The sequence below is a fragment of the Carettochelys insculpta genome, chromosome 6 (assembly GCF_033958435.1).
Source record: "Carettochelys insculpta isolate YL-2023 chromosome 6, ASM3395843v1, whole genome shotgun sequence".
NCBI lineage: Eukaryota > Metazoa > Chordata > Testudines > Carettochelyidae > Carettochelys > Carettochelys insculpta.
In genome coordinates, this window is record NC_134142.1 from 113,323,891 (window position 1) to 113,341,867 (window position 17,977).

At 44.4% G+C, this 17,977-nt stretch overlaps 2 protein-coding genes across 5 annotated transcripts in view; one reads left to right on the plus strand and one right to left on the minus strand.

Moving 5' to 3' along the window:
* The window catches only part of TSPAN4 (tetraspanin 4), a 668,631-nt gene extending 650,862 nt beyond the window's left edge, over nucleotides 1-17,769 (minus strand). For 2 of the 3 annotated variants that reach the window (XM_074997848.1, XM_074997846.1), the window contains exon 1: nucleotides 8,421-8,532. The gene's annotated coding sequence lies outside the window, so the exon portion shown is untranslated. Of the gene's footprint in view, nucleotides 1-8,420; nucleotides 8,533-17,695 lie in introns of those variants that run through there. The other variant, XM_074997847.1, reaches the window with a different exon arrangement.
* On the plus strand, nucleotides 8,673-15,998 carry POLR2L (RNA polymerase II, I and III subunit L). 2 transcript variants are annotated; one of them, XM_074997850.1, is made up of 3 exons: nucleotides 8,673-8,810; nucleotides 9,701-9,812; nucleotides 15,539-15,998. In XM_074997850.1, the coding sequence occupies exons 2-3, from the start codon at nucleotides 9,718-9,720 to the stop codon at nucleotides 15,645-15,647; spliced, it is 204 nt and encodes a 67-aa protein (XP_074853951.1). In that variant the 5' UTR covers nucleotides 8,673-8,810; nucleotides 9,701-9,717; the 3' UTR covers nucleotides 15,648-15,998. The 2 variants fall into 2 exon arrangements, with proteins under 2 accessions (XP_074853951.1, XP_074853950.1); XM_074997849.1 differs by having other exon boundaries at nucleotides 8,748-8,870.
* Nucleotides 17,770-17,977: the final 208 nt, after the last annotated feature.

Below are 17,977 nucleotides of genomic sequence, written 5' to 3' on the forward strand. Positions count from 1 at the left end.
CAACACATTTACCAGTCCAGCAGAGTAGACAGTTCATTCCTCTTAATATCATCCCTACCTTTTGTTTTGACCTTCTGCCTCTTCTCCATTGTCAGAAGCAGAAGGTACAACAAGTGAGGGCAGAAAGGACAAATTTCCTGCTAAGCTATTCACGCAAAGGGCAGCCAGTCAAGATTTCAGCTCAGCCCTTTGTCCCTTAACCAGCAGAGGGTAGAGTCCTTAGTAAGAAAACGAACATACTCTTATCTCACAGCTTTTTGTCGGGGGAGGCATGTTACTGGACAACAACTCTTCTGGCTCCTTCAAAGGAGTTCAGGCTAGTTCCAAAGAAGTCACAGCCATCCCTGCTTGGAAGGAATGGGATGAGATAGCAAGGGATGTAAAGGGAACAAGAAAGATTTCTAGAGGCACATTTGCAGTAAAAGGCTGGTCAGGGAAGGTGTGAGACCCTTACTGAATGAGGGAGGTAACCTAGTGACAGACAAGATAGAAAACGCTGAAGTACTCAATGCCTTTTTTGGCCTCGGTCTTCACAAAGAAGGTCTGCTCCCAGAGGGCTGCACTAGGAAACAAAGAATGTGAAGGAGGTGGGCAGCCTTTAGTGGCAAAAGTACAGGTTAAGAACTATTTTGAAAAGCTTGACATACACAAATTCACATGGCTGGCTCAAATGCATCTGAGCGTGCTGAGAGAGTTGATTGATGTGACTGCAGAACATTATCTGTGAAAACTGGTGGTGATCAGAAGAGGTCCCGTATGACTGGAAAAAAGCAAATGTAGTCTCCATCTTTTAAGAAGGAAAGAAGGAGAAGATGGAGAACTGCAGACCAGCCAGCCTCACATCAGTCCCTGGAAAAATCATAGAAGATATCCATTTTGCCGCACTTGGAGAAAAGTGGTCAGAAATATGGGGGGCGATCCTTGTTATAAGTTCAGGTTACATTCCTAAATAATGCAACTTATGGTGAAACAACTTATAAAGGGGAATTAATATCCATAAGGAATAATGTAATTAGCTTGAGATACATTCCCAACACATACAGTTTGCACATGTGTTGTACATATAATGTACCTATAAGCCACAAAAAACAATTACTAGAAATAGAATAGAAATAAATAAATAAATACATACATAACTAGAAAAAGATAAGCCAGCTCCCCGCGGCTTCCCACCTGTCCCCACAGCTCCCCTCCTGTCCCCCCCCCCGACTGGCTCCATTGCTCTCCACCTGTCCCCGCAGGCTCCCCACGGTTTCCTGCTGGCTCCCCGCCTGTACCTGCAGCTCCCCGTTGGCTTCCCCCCAGTTCCACACTGCTTCTCCAGCTACGTGCCAACTCCCTGCAGCTCTCTGCCAGTATCCCCATGACTTCAGAGCTCACTTTCAGGACCTCTGCACTTCAGTGCCTGCCACCCAGCCACCACCACAAAGCTCCACTATGTTCCTGGTGTTTGGTCTCTCAGCCCCTACATGACGCAAGTGAGGATCACTGCAACTTATAATGAATCTGCTTTCCTGAATTACTTAACATGTATGCAAAATGACTTATAGTGAAGCAACTTATAACAAGGACCCCCTGTAGTCCACACAGATTCACCAAGGACAAGTCATGCCTGACCAACCTGATCGCCTTACACGATGAGGTAACTGGCTCTGTGGATAAGGGTAAGATGGTGGAGGTATACCTTGGCTCTAGCAAAGCTTTTTATATGGTCTCACACGGTATCCTTGCCAGCAAGTTAAAGCATGGATTAGATAAATGGACTGTAAGGTGGATACAAAACTGGCTAAATCACTGGGCTCAGCGGATAGTGATCAACGGTTCTTTGTCTGGTTGGCAAATGGTATCAACCAAGGAATCCCGAGGTTGGTTCTGGGCTGGTTTTATTATTTTTTTATTAATTTTTATAAATGACCTGGATGAGGGGTGGATTGCACCATAAGCAAATTTGCAGATGACACATAACTAGGGAGGAGAAGTTGATGTGCTGGAGGGTAGGGATAGGGTTCAGGGAGCCATAGACAAATTGGAGGATTGGGCCAAAAGAAATCTAATGAGGTTCAACAAGGACAGCGGCAGAGTCCTGCACTTAGGATGGAGGAATTGCAAGCAGTTCTACGGGCTGGGAACTGAATGGCTAAGCAGCTTTTCTGCAGACAAGGACCTGGAGATAACAATGGATGAGAAGCTGGATATGAGCCAACAGTGTGTCCTTGTAGACAAAAAGGCTAACAGCATACTGGGGTGTATTAGCAGGAGCACTGCCAGCAGATCTAGGGGAGTGATTATTCCCCTTTATTCAGCACTGGTAAGGCCACATCTGGAGTACTGCATTCAACTCAGCACACACACACCCATCCCCCATCTCCCTTACAGAAGGGATGTGGGTGCACTGGAGATAGTCCAGCAATGGACAACAAAAATTACTAAGGGACTGGAGCACATGACTTATAAGGAGAGGCTGAGGGATTTGGGCTTATTTAGTCTATAGAAGAGAAGAGTGAGGACAGATTTGATAGCAGCCTTCAACCATCAGAAGAGGGGTTCCAAAGTGGATAGAGGCTGTTCTCAGTGGTGACAGACAACAGAACAAGAAGCAAAGGTCTCACGTTGCAATGGGGAAGGTCTAGGTTGGATATAAGGGAAAAATTTCACTACGGGAGTGGTAAAGCTCTGGAATGGGTTTCTTAGGGAGTGGTAGAATCTCCTTCCCTAGAGGTCTTTAAATCCTGGCTTGACAAAGCCCTGGCAGGGATTGCTCTGGCTTTTCATAGGGATTTGGACTCTGTAGTCTCTTCCAGCCCCATGATTCCATGATGCAATGAATGCCAGTGAGTGAGAGGCACTACTAGACAGTACATGAGGAGGAGTGGAAACAGAAGGAAAAATCCTTCCCTGACAAAGACTTTAAGGTCAGAGAGTGAAAGAAGAAAAAGTAATTCCTTCCTTGCCCTCCCACCACCAACCACTCCGCCCCCAGGTTCTGATCCATGTAATTTTTCAATTCCCTCTGATCCCTAAAATTCACATTTTTCCTCTAAGATTGTTCACTCTCCTTGAGTTCCATAAGGGACAGTAGCATGGCACTAAGAGGATACTTAAGGCATCAGATGGATACTTCTTATGAACCAACTTTCCCAGAGATGAGCCAAGCACCTTCATAAAGCTATTTCTTCTCCAAATGACTAAGAGAGGAAGAAGGGAGTCCACCTTCTGATTAAGTATCGGAGGGGTAGTCGTGTTAGTCTGGATCTGTAACAGCAATGAAGGGTCCTGTAACACCTTATAGACTAACAGAAAAGTTTTGAGCATGAGCTTTCGTGAGCACAGACTCACTTCTCCATCTGAAGAATTATGTTCTTCATCTGAAGAAGTGAGTCTGTGCTCACGAAAGCTCATGCTCAAAACTTTTCTGTTAGTCTATAAGGTGCCACAGGACCCTTCGTTGCTGTTACATCTTCTGATTCTAACTACACAAGAGGCCGAATGACCTCAAATTTTAAGAAGGGTGCCAGTCAAAATTAACCTAGTCAGTCAAGACTAATCTAAAATTTCATGTATCAGAGAGGTAGTGGTGTTAGTCTGTATCTTTGAGAACAAGAAGAAGTCCTGTTGCACCTTATAGACCAACAGATATTTTGGAGCATAAGCTTTCATGGGCAAAGCGGGTCTTTGCCCATGAAAGCTTATGCTCCGAAATATGTGTTAGTCTAAAAGGTGCCACAGGACTTCTTGTTCTCTAAAATTTCACCTGTCTCAAACAAAGAATTCTTTTGCCTGTCACCAAATGTGGGCTGATAGAGATACAATCCGGGCTTCTCACATCCAGGCAAGTCAGGTCACAGCAGCCTGCATTTGCGACAGCTCTATGCCTTTTGTGACCAATAATTCCCATGTTAAGTATGTGTCAGTTCAGAAATACACCCTTGATGCACAGATGAAGTTGTTCACACAACATGCATGGCAGCAGCAAATCAGTTCCTACCTGCAAGAGGATATAATATAATCACACACATTCTTTCTCTCTCCCTCTCCCTCTCCTTCCCATCCCCCAGGGGTTATAAAAAGAAAGCCTCCACATATGCCTTCAGTTTCTCATTTGTACCAGCAGGCGGAGCAGGCATATAGCAAGCTACCATCCTGCAGTACAAACTACAAAAGAAGATCACAGAAGACACAGCATTTCAACACGGCTAAATGCAGAAATTCACTTGTCCTCACACATTATAAAACACTTCAGGGATGGTTCAGCCAGGCAGATATCTTAATTGCCGAATATTCTCAATCCTCTCATTTGAGAAGCAAAGGTGCCTGGGCAACGGAGTAGCTGCTGGAACAACAGACTATATCTAACTAAAGTCTAATGCATAAATCAGGAGGATGGGTTATGCAGATGTCTGCAATTTCATTAAAAATCAGTGCAAAGGGCAAGTTATCAGAGAGGTAGCCGTGTTAGTCTGTATCTGCAAAACAACAAGTCCTGTGGCACCTTATAGACTAACATTTTTTGGAGCATAAGCTTTGATGAGCAAACCACCCACTTCGTCAGATGCATATAGTGGAAATTCCAAGGGAATTCTCTTGCAATTTCCACTACATGTATCAGACAAAGTGGGTGTTTGCCCACCAAAGCTTATGCTCCAAAAAATCTGTTAGCCTGTAAAGTGCCACAGGACTTCTTATTGTTTTTACAAAGGGCAAGGTTTGCCTTAGGAGCTCTTCCTTGAAAAATGTGTGGGTGTGGGTGTGGCACCACACTTCTTCACTCAGCACAGAGAAGGAACTTATCCACTTAGCAGCTAGCACACAATCCGGCCACCTCAGTGATTCCCAAACTTTTCAGCATCACATCCTCCTTTTGATTTTTGAGAAATCCTCACGCCCTCCCCAAATTCTTTTTTACTGCCTGTCAGCCACCTGCCTGAGCCCCTCCCCTCCCTGAAAGCCAGGCACCACCAGCCCCTCATCTAACCCCATCTTCCTCACAACCCCCACTGACTCACCTTTGCAGGAGGCAGCTAGCTCCATGTGGGCCTTCGCCAGCTGCCTGCTTTTTATAGCGGCTGCGCCGGGTCACCCACGTGAAATGGCAGTGGCTGAGAGCCAGAAGCAAGGGTCAGCTTTTTCTTCGGGTGGGGAGAATGACTGGGGGGCTGCGTTACACTGTGCCCCCCCCTGGAATTTCTTCATGCCCCCCAGGGGAGCCTACCCCCCAGTTTGGGAAACCATGCCCTACCTGTTCCCATTTTCAATCAATTCTAGATGAGGCTCTTAAGCTTACCATTCAGGAGCACTCTGGTAGAATCACTAGTTATGAGTCATATGAAGCATCTTGCAACCTCTGATAACGGTCCAAAGCTACAAAGATCTGGGGACACCTGCCACTTACTGAAAGTGGGGGTGGGGGCTGCAGCATGGGATAGCATGAAAATTTCTTAGTGTGAGATTCAGTATAACCACGTGCTTCTTGGAGCACAAAAAACTCCAATACTTGCCAAATGAGACATTTTACATGGAAAACCCAATTCAATTTAGTGCCAAAGAGCAGACTTAGGAATTAGAATATATATAACATTTAAGGCTGGAGGACCAGGAAGCTGGAAATTCCACCCCATGAAGCAGTAAAGAATCACCCTAAAAAGAATGTGCCAAGATTCATAAATTACTGGCTGTGCTTCTTAAAACACACAACACACAAATCTTTTAAACAGCTCATTGTGGGTTGGCAGGCAAATACGCTCAGAATAACAGAGGACACTCAACATGCAGCATAAACTGTTCTCAAATGTAGCAATCTCTATAGTTCACAGAAAATAACAATCCTTAAATTTCATAAGATCAAAGTAACTTGAGACATAAGAGATATTAAGCCCCTCAAACAGCCACATTAGGCTGTACACACAGGGTACATCAGAGGTTAAAAGGAACACTGTGACAGGAGCACGGTAATGTTTTCTTGATGAAGACGCACATGTTATAAGAGATAAGAATTAGCTCTGAAAGTTGCTGTCAAGTTCAGTTTTGTATTCCTTAAAATTCATAAACCCATTTCCACAACTTAACAGTAAAGTTTGGACCTACCTGTAGCAATACCATCTCAGATTACTCATCTGAGGAAATGGGTTTTACCCACGAAAGCTCGAGATCTAATAAATTTGTTAGTCTTTAAGATGCTACTGGAAGGCTCGTTATTTTTGAAGCTACAGACTAACAAGGCTACCCCTCTGAGACTTTACTTCACAGCTCACCGAGAGAAATTCTGCAGAACCTCAGTCCTGAAAAGATAATCAAATCACAATCTCTAAATTCACCATATACACACAGATCAAAGGAGATAAATATAATAAACATGCAAACAATTCTCATAGGTTTAAGAATCTAGGGCTGACAGCAGTTCGCATGGACACCAACTCAATTCATTCTGTTCAGTTATCTTGCTAAAGATAATTATTGTTCCTGGGACGGCAAAAATAATAGTCTTTTTCTTTGTTAGTGTTTAGAATTGTAAAACTATTTATAAACAATCCCAAACCCCATGTGTTATTATGGTAGTATTTACTCTTCTATGGTTCAAATTGGTTCTGGAGTTTTTGCATATGGGATCAGTAATCCATATTTTCAGAAGAGAGTCACGTAAGATGTATTAACATAAGCTGAGTATTAGGATAAATAATTATGTGCTGGGCAATAATGGCTCCACACTGTGCATTGTATTCAATCTCAGATACTTCAGAAAATTACCACTTTAAATAAAGAATATTAGCATAATGTTAATGTCATAACAAGTGAACAATAAGCATTATCAAGATTCATACTGATTCTCTGTCCCATGATCATCACTCACCAAACAGCAGGATGTGCCCTCAAAGCTGATAGTAACTATACCTGCTTGCATTCTCTAAGAACAACAACAAAAACAATTTAATATGCTTTTTTCACATTACCAAAGCCTCTTAATTTTGGGGGTAACACGGTGTGATCATTTGTCACCTGGTCTATATCAACCCTCCAACTCCTGCTCCGTGGAGCATGACCCTTTCCTTCCACAACATTTCCCTTAGATGCTGCAGAGGCTTCCTAACAGAGCACGATGGAGCTCTATTGCCTAGGCACAAAGAAATGAGCTAAGAATGATGTGTGCCAATGTTAAATTAAAACATTCTTGCTTTGGCCACACATTGTCTTTTAAATTTACATGAGCAACATGAGTCACATTAACATCTGTCCCTTACAGGGCCATTTTCAAGTTTAATTTGGCTGTTGTTTAGATTATGTAAAAGTAAACTCTCCTACCAATCTAAAATAATTAGAACTTTCCCAATTTTGTTTCCATTTAAATTAAAAGAGTTGTTTTAAATCAGTAAACATCCCCTTTCAGGATGAGATATTCACCCCTAATAACATTGAAGTGAAAATGACAATAAACAAGTGTAAAACAAACCACACTGATTTGCTTCACACACCCAGAGAAAAGAGTAAAAATTAAGTGACAAGTAATTTGGCTTTTTAAAATCATTTCTCTTTTTAAAGTATTATGTATTATTAATGATATATACATTTGCTTGCTACCAATAATTGATATCTGTTTTTAAACTGGCAGATCGTGTGACTTTTTTGTTTACTTGTAGGCAACCAAATTCAAAAACTACACACTTAACATAAAAGCTACTGAAGTACAAAGCAGTGTGTCAGACTTCTCTTCCTGCCATCGTGGGGTACGGGGGGAGCACCTCCACTGGCCTATGGGATAGTTACTGCAGCTTGAGAGACTTGTATTGTATGGAATAAGTTTTGTTTGGCATCAAGCATCAATCTATCAAGCCTCAGAGTCTCTCTCAGCTGGATAGAGATTCCCTCCCTTTTGAGAGCATGAAGTATTAAGCAGCATTGTGAAATCGAGTCGGATTAATTTCCCAGGGCAATTTTTGGGCGGGGGTTCGTGTTTTTTAAGTCTCTCCGCGTTGCAGTCTGTGGGGTTGGTTGGAAGGTTTTTAATTCTCAGTCTTCTCATCCCGGGTTGCACGCCGGCTGGGGAGCATCTCCTGGCAAATCACTACAGAGCCCTCGGGGCATGTTTTTTGCATTACAAATATATGTATGTAATCTCCACAACTAGCAGTGCCCCGAAGAGAACACCCCGTGCCGTGCAGTGTCCTGTCCTACCCCGCCCCGAAACAGCGGCAGGCTGGTGACTGAAGCCCCTCTTCTCCTCCCTGCTCCCCGACCAGCAGGCGCAACTTGTTGGGGCTGAGCTGCAGCCACCAGTTGCACTTCCCACTCGTGCACAGACCCAAGCAGCAGCAGGGCGGGAGAGGGGGAAGGAATCTCACTTCTTCTCAACCCCTGCGTGCCAGCCCAAGCAACAAGTGAATGCCCCCTGCAGAGAGCGCTGGAGACCCATTAAGAGCGGAGAGAGATACCTGACACTGCGCCGCCGCCGCCGCCGCTGCTGCTTCCAGCCTGTGTGCTCCGCTGCTACAGCTACTGCAGCTGCTGCTGAGCACTCCGAGAGCGCCAGCTGCCACTCAGCGCCGCAGCCGCGCACGCGAATCGCGAGCGCTCCCCGAACGAGGGTATCTTGAGCCAACCGAGGCACCGTCGATTTGGGATGTACCATGCTGAAGCCGGGGAGTGGAATGCGTTATGAACGTCGATCGGTCGCTTGTACACCAGGGTGCACAGCGCCCTGGGGATGGAATCGCCGAATAGGCAATGAAACACCCCCCCCAGCCAAATAAGGTGTAGTGGTAGCGCCGGCAGAGGGGTTGTTCTAGAATCGTTGGAGCAGCCGTGGCGTGGGCCCGGCGGAGGTAACTGGACGCGGTGACTCGTGGGGAAGCTTGTGAGCGAGTGACAGCCCCAACGGCCAGGTCTGCGGGCCGCGGGTGGGGGACAACGGGCTCCTTCCCTGGAGCGGTCTCGCTGTCCGGGGCCGAGTCGCGCCTCTTACTTGGAGACACCCATCAGGGTCCCCCCATTTGGTCCGCTCCCCGGCTTGGCGCGCGCTGTAGCATTCGGCCAGGGACTCCCCCGCGCCGACCTGCGAGTTCCGGCCGCCGCGAGCGCTCCGCCAGTGCTGGTCAGAGAGACGGGCCCTGGCCAACGCCGTGGGGCCGCGTTCTGACTGCGGCGCAAGCCGCTTATGGTCACTGCGAGTGACCCAGCCTCCCGCCCGGTCTCCGAAGCGTCGTTGAGCGGTGGCGTGCGAACCCCTTAAACGTCCCCCGTTCTTTAAATCCTCGTCCGAGGTACGTCTGACGGGGCAGCCTGGGGAGCACAGGCACCATAGGCCCCGGGGCTACGCTGCTCAAGCGGGCCGACAGCCATATACACTCTTCCTAGGCGCTCGGGTGCGCCTCCTGCTTGTCTTCTTTTAGCCACTTTGCCGCCCCACGGCTGGAGTCTTTCCCTGCCCTGTTCACCTACAGACCCCTCCCCATGCAATGATGAATAGTAACACAGAGAGCCGCGCTAGTCTATATACTAGCAAAACAAAAAAGCAGTTCAGTAGCACTTTAAAGACTAACAAAATAATTTATTAGGTGATGAGCTTTTTGTGGGAAAGACCCACGTCTTCAGATCATAGCCATAGGTATCTAAGGTGCTACTGGACTGCTTTCCCATGCAGTGATATTTTACAAATGCTTCCCAGCATGTAAATGCAAGTGGTAACCATGTTGTTTGCTTAATGTTTTGACAGTTGCTGCAAAAAAAAAAATGATTATCCCTGTGAGATGCTTCACCTGTGGCAAAATAGTTGGAAATAAGTGGGAGGCGTATCTTGGCCTTCTGCAAGCAGAATATACAGAAGGGTAGGTGTTTCTTTATGTTGCTATGCCCTGACCTTCCAAAAATTTGATCATACCTTGTTTATGCTACAGAAGTAGACCTTTACAAGGTGTCTGATGTTGATTTAACTCTTTGTCTATGCAGGAGTGGTGCTCCTGCTGATGTAAATCACCCACTACATCTACTTAAATCTTCCTTCATGGGAGACATGGCACTAAACCCTATGTGATTAAGGTGACAATGCCTATGTGGATACTGGAGACCATGCCCCGGTGCTCACCACCTGAGCTCTCAGCTGGGCACGAGTTTTTCACACATCCACACCTCCAGTTCTGTTATCCAGGCATTATCAATCAGAGCTGGAGAGGAAATGTGAAATAACAGCAGCTATGAAACTGACAAGAATGTTAGTTTCACTTCTGGTGTGCTCCCTGCTGTGACATTGATCCCCACCCCTGAGCTCACAGAGCCCCTCCTTGCTGCTGTTGGCATCCCACAATGCTCCAGGGCAGTCAGAGCAAGCACTCCTGGAAAGGATATGCACCACCCATTGGAAGAAGGTAGCATGGATACCACCATCAGATTTTATTACTGCGGTGGGCACAAATTCTTCTAATTTTTTTGTGAAGACAGGCCCTCAGTGTTTATGCATTGACTTCTTTGATGTAGTGCCTAAAGTTAAGTATGTGTGCTTTCTCTGTCCCTTCAGTTTCTCCCAGGTGTGTAGGAGTTCATAGCCCGATCCCATACACATTGTCTGTATAGTAAACAAAGGCACCAAATGCTTGATTCCACACACACACCCCAACCACCCAGGATACTGTATACCCAAATCTCTTATGGAACTTCATGAGTATTCAGCATTTTAGAAAACTACCCTTTCTGCCCTGAAGGGAGAGCTAAAGCCTACAACTCTGTTTCTTCAACCACAGAGACAGGAAAGAGAGGCTGTTATGTCACCTAGTGAACTTTTCTCCCATTCAGCCAAAGGGATGATCAGAAGTTTGAGTTAAGAACAAAATAGTTGCAGGCTGTGTATGTGCTGAAGCTTATGATGACATAATTTGTCATTCAGGTTGTGAATAAATCAACCCAAGTGATATAAGTTATACCAACAAGCACTGGTATGGACAGCGCTTTGTTAGCCTGAGAGCATCTACTGCCAATCACAGGGACAAGAGTAGTTAAGGCAATAGTGTGACTATATTTACAACCTCTGCACAGCTGTAAATGCTCTAGTGTAGCTGTGCCTTCAGATGAATACTATATGAGGAAAAATAAACTGAATTCAACTTTTCCAGTAGTTTGTTAAACCAGGTCTGCAACTGGAAAACAAGTGAAAGGGGCTATAAGTGGAGGCTAGGTTATGAAAAGTAAATAGTAAATTTTGCACACCAGTCCACTTGAGTTATTTGCTAAAGCATGTGGTTTCTGAAATCAAGCTCCTTTAAGATGTCTGAGGTTGGACACCTAACTTTCAAAGATGACTAGCTACTTTAACTGAGGCTTTTGGGAGTATGCTCTAATCATTTCCTCTAAAGGTTAATCACAGAATTGTTCATCAATATTTGGTTGATAACCCTAATGATAGTCCTCATTCAATGCAGTCTGCTTGGGTCTGCTGAAGAACTAAAAGTATCCTGTAATCCAAAGCGACTTCTCTTAAATCACACTAGAAAACTGATTTATGCACCTGGCCTATCTTAAGTGTCTGCTTAAACATTAGGAAGCATAGCACTGTGCAGTACAAAAAGGCTTTCCTACATAGGTAATTTAAAAGTAAGTTACAAGTCATTTATTTTACCAACTCTTATTTAGAATTTGCAGATCAGAAAACAAAATTCTTCATTGTGCATTTGACTTAAGTATTGCCACTTTCATTGTTTGTTCAGCATAGTCTCCTTCCCTTTAAGGAGACATAAATCCAGCTTGTCAATGAGGTTTAGTAAAGCTGATAGTCGTAAGACCCAGAAAGACTAAAGCTGATTTAAAAAAAAAAAAAAAAAGCCTAAAAGCTTCCCTTGCCTAGCCTTTAAATACATGGGGATTCATAATCCCTCCCTTTAGCCTCTTCAGAGCTTCTTGCCAAGGTCGTAGAAGAGACTTCTCATAATTGGGATTTTATTTCTTTTCCCAGTTGTGCTAGATAAATGTTCAGTGGGACCCACTTAATACTTTTCCTAAATCCCATTGCTGGGCTGGACCACGTGCTTTTAGGTTCCCTTCTAGAAAGATGTTGTTGAGCTCAGATACTGCCGTTTCAGGAAGGAAATTGTCAGTTTGTGCTGAAGTTCATTATAGCTTATAGTAACAATACAGAGCAGGCTTCCAAACTTTTTTTTTGAATGCTTGTTTTAATAGCTGATGGCTGTTTTCAGGGGCAGTTTTTTTAAACTGCCATTCAATTCCTAGACAGTGTACTTAGGCATGTTAACTGGTGAGCCTAAGGCCTACTGGTATTCTTGCCAGATAACTCCTGGCAGAAGGGAGCAACACCAGGATGGAGCAGCCCCAGCCACTGTGAGACTTAAATTAAAAATGGTTAAGCACTATTAGTTAACCATTTTAACATCTCCAAGTATATTTTCAGTCTTTAGTTTAAGAAATAACTTGGAAAAATGAAACAATCTGAGGTTTCAAAACAGTGCATAGTGATAGAAATTGCTGTGTTTCACTAAACATTGTTAGCTTGTAAGCACGAGCTCCTGGAAGGTTGAAGACAAGGGAAGACACCTAAGGATAACTGGTGTTTCTGGAGTACTGATTTAGCAGAAACTTAACAGGGTATAGGATTTCTAAAGTTGAAGTTCATTATTGTATTCTGAACAGAACAGTATGACTCACGAGGTCAGAATTTTCCAGAGTAACTGTTACTTTGCAGAGTCTCTTCCCATGTGAAAAGTGTTCTGCTTTGTAAAAATATGAAGATGCAGTAGTCATAAAAATTGTACTTCCTTTACCCTTCTTACCAAAGAGGATTTATTGTAACAACTTTCTCATGTAGTACTTTAAAGGAAACTTCTGCATATGCTTGATTTACACTGGAAAATATTCTACAGTAGACCCCTGAGTTAAGGCTTGTGTTCCTTGCAACCCCAGCGTAACTCAAATTTTGCGCAACTCATGGGAGACGGTAACTAGGCAGTAGCCTGGTTTGCAGATGCCCTGGGCTGGTCAGTTTCCTGGTTTGCAGAGGGCAGGAACCAGGCAGCAGCCTGGTTCCCATCTCCCTGTTTGTGGGACCTCGGAAATTGACCAGCACATGACCTGGTCAGTTGAGCTGGCGGAGCTGAGGAGAAGCCGTGCCTGGCTTCCACAGTGGGTAGCCAGGAGCCAGGCTGCCGCCTGGGTCCCATTTCCCTGCCACTAGCAGGACCTGGGAAACTGACCAGCCAGGCAGGCAGGCAGGTTCTGCAGCAGGGCTTCTGCCCTGCTTTCCCCAGCTGGAGGGCTGGAGCACTTTTGATTTGTGCTTAACTCGCATTAATGCAAGTTAAGCACAAATTGAAATTGTGCTTACTGGGGGATTACTGTACTTGCTGTTGAAGCCCCACTCTTTAAAACCTCAAAATAAATAAAGCACTAGCAAAAACTGTAGGAGCAACAGGTGGAAGGACTACAGACTTACTAGAATGTCTTGAACTTTGGATTCTGAGACCATTGTTTAATCCTTAATACATCCACTCAAACATTTAACCAAGATCCAATCAATATAAAAACGTCTTGGACTTCATTACAAAGAGTTAATGAACACCAGCACTTCCCATTCAATCTCCTGTGTAATGTCAGAATTTTGTTTTAAGTTCATTTTAGGAATCAAATACAGAATTGCTACACTGATTGGTGCAACTCTAAAAATGAATAGGATTCAGTCCATATATTTTTGGGGTCTTCAGACCAATTTAATAAAATATTTGATTTGTGGCTTAGATGCTACCGTTGGCCTGCTAGGAGATGTGTATGGCTAGCGAGTGTACCATATAGTTCACAAAGTGACCAAACTCTTAACTACATTGAGAATCACTTAAGAATGGGTAAAGGGTGGAAAATACAGGGCACTTTAAGTGTATTATTTGAACGATTGGCTTTACTACTCCAAATCACACATGCAGTTTTATATGCTTAAATTAGAAAAATGTCTGATCAGTAGCATCACATTTATGAACCATGTAATGTATTGACCCCTTAAACTTTTCAGGTGGACAATGGTATTCTCAGTTTTACAGAAGGAAAACTGATATTGTGTTGGGAAACTAACCTCCATCTTTCAAGTGCCTTAACTGCTCAGATGTTTCCTTCCACTCTAAGGCTACGTCTACACGTGAAGCCAACATCGAAATAGCTTATTTCGATGAGTAACGTCTACACGTCCTCCAGGGCTGGCAACGTCGATGTTCAACTTCGACGTTGCGCGGCACCACATCGAAATAGGCGCTGCGAGGGTACGTCTACACGCCAAAGTAGCACACATCGAAATAAGGGTGCCAGGCACAGCTGCAGACAGGATCACAGGGTGGACTCAACAGCAAGCCGCTCCCTTAAAGGGCCCCTCCCAGACACAGTTGCACTAAACAACACAAGATACACAGAGCCTACAACTGGTTGCAGACCCTGTGCCTGCAGCATGGATCCCCAGCTGCCGCAGCAGCAGCCAGAAGCCCTGGGCTAAGGGCTGCTGCCCACGGTGACCATAGAGCCCCGCAGGGGCTGGAGAGAGAGCATCTCTCAACCACCCAGCTGATGGCCGCCATGGAGGACCCGGCAATTTCGACGTTGTGGGACGCGGATCGTCTACACGGTCCCTACTTCGACGTTCAACGTCGAAGTAGGGCGCTATTCCGATCCCCTCATGAGGTTAGCGACTTCGACGTCTCGCCACCTAACGTCGAAGTTAACTTCGAAATAGCGCCCGATGCGTGTAGCCGCGACAGGCGCTATTTCGAAGTTAGTGCCGCTACTTCGAAGTAGCGTGCACGTGTAGACACAGCTTAACAGTAGCAGGGCTCCCACTTAGTGTAGGTGAATCCAAATTATATCCATCTGACCAGGATTTTAAACCAATCACTTGAAGTCTTCTACCACTGTGGTGGAGACTTCATTGTAGTACAAGTTTTAAAACAGCATCCCTTTTACCAGGTTGTCTCTGCTCATCCAAATTTTTAGATCAAAGTAGATCTCCCCCTCTATGCTACCATTTGCAACAGTGTTGAACCCAAGTCCCCTTACTCAGTTATAATAATGTAAATAGGCTCTAAATGTGCTGAGTGGGCTTACTTAAGATTATATTCACAGCCATTGAGTCTAAAAACCTGTTTCCCAGTTGGAAACTTACATTCAGCTGGCTTGTTCAGGGGTTGAGTGACTTCTTTCTTTACTTTGCCTAGAGCTTTTGGATTTCCCAAAGCAGTTAGCTGTGTCCGTATGGGAATTAAGCAGACATATTAGCCACCTATAAGAACAAGATGAAAAAAGTCTGCATATGACTTTTTCCATAGAAAAGGTTGGACTCCATTGCTAAATCAATCTGACAGGAAGAGCAGACTTCAGCTATGTATCCTGCTCAACAGCAGCATTGGAAAAGAACATTGACTATCAGAAATAAAGATACCTGCACAGGAGTTCATAAATGCTGACAAATTTACCCATGTGTTTTTCTTGTCACTAGTTAAGTCTCAAGTATGTTGCTTGTGACCATTTTCAATGCTGCTCTTTTAAGGAAGGTTTTTCATTGTGTCACTTTCATTGTCAGGGATGCCCTGGATGCCCTAGGATTGAAGAGATACTGTTGCCGCCGAATGCTGCTAGCCCATGTGGATCTGATTGAGAAGTTGTTGAATTACGCCCCTCTGGAGAAATAAACAGGGGCTGGCAGGTTTTGCTCTGCAGCCATATGGGCCAGAAAGCACCACTAGCAACCCTTCAGCTCGACTGTTTAAAATTAGAGATACATAAGCCATCCATACACCAGCCAATGAAGGATTCACTTTCCAGCCACAATGTGTCCCACACTAATTTCTAAGGAAGCATCCAAAAGATTAAATCCATTTACAATTCAGCATCGAAGTTTAATTAAAGTTTGGGTGGAAGATTGTTTTGTTTTTTGCAGCAGGAGCAGACAGTAAAGTAGTCTGTTTTCTTCCCTCTTTTCCATACCCTTCAGTACTTAAATTTTCTCTCATATTTAATAAAGTTATTTTTATGGAAAGTAACCAAGTTGTATTGTTAGTTTTATTTAAGCATCTCTTTTCTCTCCCCAGTCCAATTTCTGTGCTGGATACTGTTTTAGTATATGGTAAATGTAAAATTCCTTATACCTGGTGTTAAAGTTAATCCCACTCTGCAGAAGAAAATTGTTGCTTCTTTTGAGCTGTTGTCCGCTCTAGTGTACAGGGATGAGGCTGGATCTGAAGTTCTGAGTTCCAGTACAGCAAGGAAAGTAGACACTGTTTAAGTAGTGAGGGCATTTTGCCAGCGCAGACATGCTGCTTCACTGTTAATGAGGCGTAGTATTTTTTCTACCTGAGTGAAGGAGGCAGATGGCTTTCACTAGAACTTAGCTTGGGAGTATCTATGCTTCAACTGGTTTGGAACACTAACTCTGGAAAAGTAAATAAACCAGTCATTATAGCCCTGATTCTGCATACACTTGACTTAACCCACTAATGCTTGAGTGAAGTTGTGTGTTAGTATTGGCAAGACAAAGATCTATGGCCTTGATTCTGCAAAGAGCAGAGTATCCTTTGCTTGATTCATCAAAGCATTTAATCAGGTGCTCAATTTAAGATTACATGAGGAGTCCTATTGAAGTGAAGGGACTAGTCACATCTTAATGTAACATACACTTAATTGCTTTGCTGGCTCGAAGCCAGGATGCTCAGCAGCTTACACACCTGAACGCTAGCTCCTCAACAACAATCCACAAATCTTGCTGTTACCTAACACTCTTTCTTAAAGAGGTAAGATGCTTTCCCCCCACAAAGCTTGGAGGATGGTCACTTCAGCTTCTGGATGCCCTCAAAAAGATACTGATTTAATCTCACAGCTAGGGCTCTACCAAATTCATGGTCCATTTTGATCAATTTCATGGTCATAGGATTTTACAAATAAATGTCCTTGTTATTTACCTCTACAGTTAATTTCACTAAGTTTCAGGAGTCCTGACGCACAATGGAGTTAGAGGCAGGGGAGGTATTGTGGTATAGCTGTTCTTTTGCGCTGCTGCTTTTTGCACAATTACACTGAGGCTATGTCTAGACTACACAGATGTGTCAGCAGAAGTTTGTGTCAAAAGATATCTTGAAACAAAACTTATGTTGACAGATCACATCCAGAACCCAGGCTGGATTGAAAAAGTGATCTGCTCTGTCAGAGGGCAGCCAGACTGCCTGGCTGCTCTATCAGTAAAATGGCCACCTGGAACCATAGCAGACAGAGTTGTGCAGTGTCCCAGAGGCCTTTTCTGTCAACAGAAGGCCCCCGGAACATCCAGATGGCGTTTTGTCGACAGCAGCGTTTATCCTCATGCTGAGCGTGGTATGGCTGTTGACAAAAGAGTTGTGTCCTGTCAACAGTATGTTGACCGAACATGCTTGACAATCGGGACACACTTTGGGTTTTATCGACAAAACTGCCCTTTTGTTGACAAAACCCTGAAGTCTAGACATAGCCTTAGAGTTGGGCTCCTGGAGAGGGTTGAGTGCTGACCATGAACTTAGTTCTGAAGGCAGAACCAGCAACAGGGCAGAAGTAAGGATAGCATAGCATGGTGTCAACAATGTGCACTGCTGCTGCTGAGGCACCGTCTCTAGAGCTGGGCAGCTAGCCAACTGCTGCTGCTCTCCAGCTGCCCAGATCTGAAGTCAGTGCAGAAATAAGGATGTCAATACCATTACCTTCTTAAAGTTACCTTGTGATCCTCCTGCAATTCCTTTTTGGGTCAGAATCTCCAATTTCAGAAATAATGGTGTCCCCCCATGAAATCTGTATAATATAGGACAAAGGCACACAACAGACAAGAGTTCAGTCAGTGATGCATTTTTCATGGCCTTGAATTTGGTAGGACCCTACTCATAGCTAAAAAACATACTTTTCTTATTCCACCTCTTTACCTATTGTATGAAATACAGTACTGTACTTCCACACATGCTGTTGAGGGGCAGGAGTGTGGAAGTGCAAGAGGGACATGGCC